Source organism: Bidens hawaiensis, unplaced genomic scaffold (genome assembly GCF_021521415.1).
Source record: "Bidens hawaiensis isolate Kalapana, Puna unplaced genomic scaffold, B.hawaiensis_p1.1 tig00031834_1, whole genome shotgun sequence".
Lineage (NCBI taxonomy): Eukaryota > Viridiplantae > Streptophyta > Magnoliopsida > Asterales > Asteraceae > Bidens > Bidens hawaiensis.
In genome coordinates this window covers 104,149-108,814 of record NW_027495390.1, presented here as the reverse complement: position 1 = coordinate 108,814, position 4,666 = coordinate 104,149, and the positions used below count along the sequence as shown (strand labels likewise).

At 36.5% G+C, this 4,666-nt stretch overlaps 1 protein-coding gene across 1 annotated transcript; it reads left to right on the top strand.

The window, feature by feature from the left end:
• The first annotated feature begins 1,462 nt into the window (after positions 1-1,462).
• On the top strand, positions 1,463-1,896 carry LOC143582661 (non-specific lipid-transfer protein 1-like). Its single transcript, XM_077065181.1, has 2 exons — positions 1,463-1,797; positions 1,887-1,896. Exons 1-2 carry the CDS (start codon positions 1,463-1,465, stop codon positions 1,894-1,896), a joined length of 345 nt encoding a protein of 114 aa, XP_076921296.1.
• Positions 1,897-4,666: the final 2,770 nt, after the last annotated feature.

Below are 4,666 nucleotides of genomic sequence, written 5' to 3'. Positions count from 1 at the left end.
CGGGATGCTTCCTACCGACTTAATCCTTCAGTAGTAACCGCCTGAGACCAAGAGTCGTCTGAACTTCCGAGCCACCGGCGACTGCTTTGCCTTAGCATCATCAACGGTTGGTGGTTGCACAGATATGACAGTCGTCGTCGGCTTTATTACTGCTGAGGGTGCCGCCGCCAATGCTGGATCTATAGTAATGAGACGAATGTGGTGGTGAAGTTGAATTTCGATGGCGTTGGTTTGCAAGACAGTAACACCGGGGTTCCTTTCTTTGGTCACAAGTTAGATTTTAGTATGGGACATATGATTATTTGAGGTGGAAGGAGAGGTGGGTGGTGGTGGTGGTGGAGGGTGGTGGGTTGGGTGGAGGTAATAATGGAGTTAGGGTTTTTTTTAAGAAGTAGAAGAGATGATGTGGTGTGTGAGCCCATAATTATTATTATTATTATTTTATTTAAATAATGACACATCAACAAATAAAACTAACGGAGTTAATGCTCCGTTAGTTAGGGAGTGATAGAAGAAAATAAGGTGAAAGTTGGGAGCGGTGGGTAGCAAATCGAAAGTTGGGAGTGTTCTCTACCAAATGATTAAAGTTGAGAGTATTAAAAACCAATACCCCTTTTTAAAAATAGTTTTGAATGTTTGTTGTTGTAGATGCTCTAGAGATTGATAAAACTCGAGGTAATTTCGATTGAAAAAAACATGGTTTTAATTAATCAACGATTACAGGCATGACAACAGGGCAACTAACTATGGTGTTTTCCCATAAAATCCAGATCGCCGAGACCTTTTCGTCTGCGGGTTATGAAACCGCAAGTCCAATCATTTAGCTAAGTTATGTCTATTTGAAGTTTGAACCTTTTTTTTATCATGTTTCCACAATACCAACTCTTGCAAATAAAAGCTTGCCAATTCTTAGATTTGTTCCTTATCTTATGACCAGCTTCCATCGAGTAAAATTGGGATTTTTTTAGAGAGAGAGAGAGAGAGTGGTAATTCCTTTATCAAGCTTACAATGTATCTATGGATAAATTAATCTTCTATGGAAATTAAAAATAACAATTCTACCGTTGTCAAAGTTTATAAGTACGTTTTACACCAAGAGAAAGTCTAATTGATGGAAGAGTAGCTAGCATGAATTTTATTTCAAGTAGAAAAGGAGTTCATAGACATCTTAAAATGCATCATGGGTTCACTGTTTTTAGACTCTGAACTAAAATAGACGAGTTACAAACGTCACGCACTCCATATACAACTTCATATGGAACTAACATTAAACTTATCGCAGTCGTGTCACGTTTCCATTACCAAACCACTTAAATGTAACGCTGCACCGTTTATTGAATCCTTATCTTCGTGTGTTGCAATCTAATGTCACCCCAACCACCTGCTATAAATCCGGCTTGCTAACTCACTTGAATAGCATATACAACCCATTACCCGAGTGTGAACCGGTGTACCATCAAATATGAAAGGAGTTGTGATATTTGTGTTGACAATGCTGGTCATAGCTGAGTTCATGGTGCAGCCAAACGAAGCCATTAATTGTCATGATGTCGGCGGTTTGCTGGAACCATGTTTAGGCTTCCTAACGGGAGGTGGAATCCCATCGCTTGAATGCTGCAGAGGGTTGAACACTCTTAAAGACAAAACCCCGAGTACGGTTGATAAGCAAGTCGCATGCACGTGCGCCCAGCTCGCAGCAGTTAAGTATAAAGTTGTTGATGTTTTTGCTAAGGCTCTTCCTGGTTTATGTGGAGTTACTATCGACGTACCAATTAGTACTACTTTTAACTGTTCCACGTGAGTACTAAATCTAATCTAATTAAACCTAAGTTTATAAATAAACTATTAATGCTAATTATTCATATATTTTTCCTTTGATGGTGCAGGATTAAATAATATGAGAGTTACGAATGGCGTGGCACCGAAGTCCTTTGGATGTAATACGACGTTATGTGTTTCGCAGTTCAAGGCCTTAGTGAACTTGGTGTATCAAATAAAACTATAAATAAATATGATACTGTTTTCAACGTTAAAAAATAAGTAGTTATTTATTCTTTGAAAATATCTTTTTTTTTTTTTCGAGCGGCTACTTTCATTAAAACGACACTACTAGCAAGACGCTAAAGACCAAAAAACAACATATTTCTACTAAAACGAATCGTTAAACCAATCAATTCAAGGCAACGGATTAAAAGGGGACCAATTTGTAATCCAAAGCAAAGCCAAAGACTTGATCGTTCACTTCGGGAAGTTTGTAGGATTTTTTCTTAAAAATAGCGTGTTATCATCTTGCAAATGCACCGCCAAGCTGTTCAAATAATACCGAATATATCAATTATGTGAATGCCGTGTTTGCAATATAAAACCAGTTGATAAATACACGTAAAAAGTTGAAGAAAATTAATAATAATAAACGAAGCAAATGGCTAATCATTAAACTTAATGGAAATATACGCAAACCACACTTATGATTAGATTTTAGGTTAGGCAAAATTTAAGCTAAATCTTGTTGAATTTATATTGGTAAAAAGAGTAGTTAATTAATTTCAATAAATAGAGGCTTTTTAATTAATTAATATTTTTTTTATCATTCACTCTTTATAAATACTCAAAGTTACCTACAGATAAAAATGCATGTTCGCGTAGAAAATAAAGGATTTCTAAATGATACTTTTGTGTGACAGGGAAGAGTTTGTGACGGTACATGTATTTGTATTCGTATTTGTATCTATACTCGATTGTACCCATGCAAAAAATCAGTAAAAACATGTACCAATACTCGTATCAAATTTTTAGGTATGGTACGTGTATGAGTATGGGTATGTCAGTACGGAACCCGTTTTTTGTACCACTTTCCTTTATCATTTGCAAATTTTCAACGATCTTGAAACTTGTACCAGTACAACAAACAAACAACATGAATTAGTCCGGGTATCGGTACTTTGCACAGGTACGTGACGGGTACCAAATTAGTACAACCAGCAAATTGGTCGCCGATTTAATGATAATATAATATTGAAGAACTCTAATTCAGTCGCCGGTTTTCAGTAATATGTTTGTTAGTTCGATTCTTGAATGTTATATTGTTTAATATTGAAGAAAACGTTTGATACTTGTTCAATAATAACAAGGTTGGAGAATATATTTTATATATTAAATATAAAGAATCTCAATTAAACCCATATATATTCCAAACATGTATAAAATATCAAACGTACACGTGTCATACCCGTACCTGTACCCAGTTGTACCGGTACCGAAATTCAGCAAAAACGAATACCAATACTCATACCGAATAAGCTAAATCAGTACGAATACCGGTACGGATATGTGTACGGGTATTTAGGAAAAAATGTTCATTCCTAATGTGTGAGTGTGTATATGCGAACAAATTAGTTTAATGACTTTTATATGTATATACCATAAACATTTGTATGTAAAAGGTGAAAGTTTTTGTTAAATATGGAAAAAAAATTAGGTTTATTCTTTTTACTCTCGTAATGATCTAGTGTTATGCAATAAACATCTCCCTATATAGATCTTTTCATCGCTCGTTCGCCATGTAAATTGTTTTACGGGGACACCTTCAACTCAATTTGCAAAATATGCATAAAATACATGCTATCGTGGTGACAAACAAGTCTTTTCAAACCATATTATTGTTACTTAACTTTATTTTGTGGAACTCCAAGTGTCAATCTATGCATCATTGGCAAATGTGATCTCCAGTATCTAACTATCTATCATTGTCATTAACGTTGTTACGTTGACCTATCAATCTGTTAAGGCAATTAGGTTGCGTAGGATATGTGGTTATAAATCTTTACATACCTAAAATGGCAAAAGACGTCATTTATGTTTGCACGGTTTTTAAATAGACGTCTTTTGGCAAAATTAATGACATAAAACATCTTTTAGTTCAAAAAAACGTTGCATGGTTCGTCCTTTTACCAACGGGGGTTAGTTTTTCTCGTTAAATCCAGTCATATGCATCTCATGTGAGAGCAATTTAGTCTTTTTACCCTCCTCAAGAGTTATTTGTGTAATTGACTTAAAATCTTGGACTTTAAGTAAATAAAAGTTTTAATCTTCTTAACCATCACCTTCTTCCCCCAAATATTCATAACCCACCATCAACACCACAACCAAACACCAACCATCACCCATCATCATCCCATCCAACCTTCCACAAGCATCACCACCACAAGTCACAACATCACCGCCACCACCCACGCCATCAACACTCACCACTACCGTCACCATCAACCCTCACCAACAACACCCATCAACACATGTGTTAACTTAGTAGTCACTGCCATTTACTTGTGAACAGAGGGAAAAGGGAAGAAACTGAGCAAAATTGAATAATAGTTTGTTTATTTTCAGAGTTTAGAGAGAGAGAGAGAGAGGTGGGTAGAAGACGGTGGTGGTTTCCGGAACATGATGGGCTATACAACCACCAAGATAATCTCTAACCGCCATCAGAAATCACCTTCCAATCGATAAACACAACAACCGCCACCGTTTTAACATTCCATCGTTGTTTACCATTCGACGTCGCCGCTGCTGCCAGTCCCCTGCTAGTCCCAATACCCCTACCCCTGTAATCAAATGGATAAAAAAAAGGTGGATTCGAGTACCTTTTCGTTCCGAATTGCAGTTGCCA

Coding starts and splice junctions, on each gene's coding strand:
- LOC143582661 (XM_077065181.1), top strand. CDS start 1,463: ATGAAAGGAGTTGTGATATTTGTGTTGACAATGCTGGTCATAGCTGAG.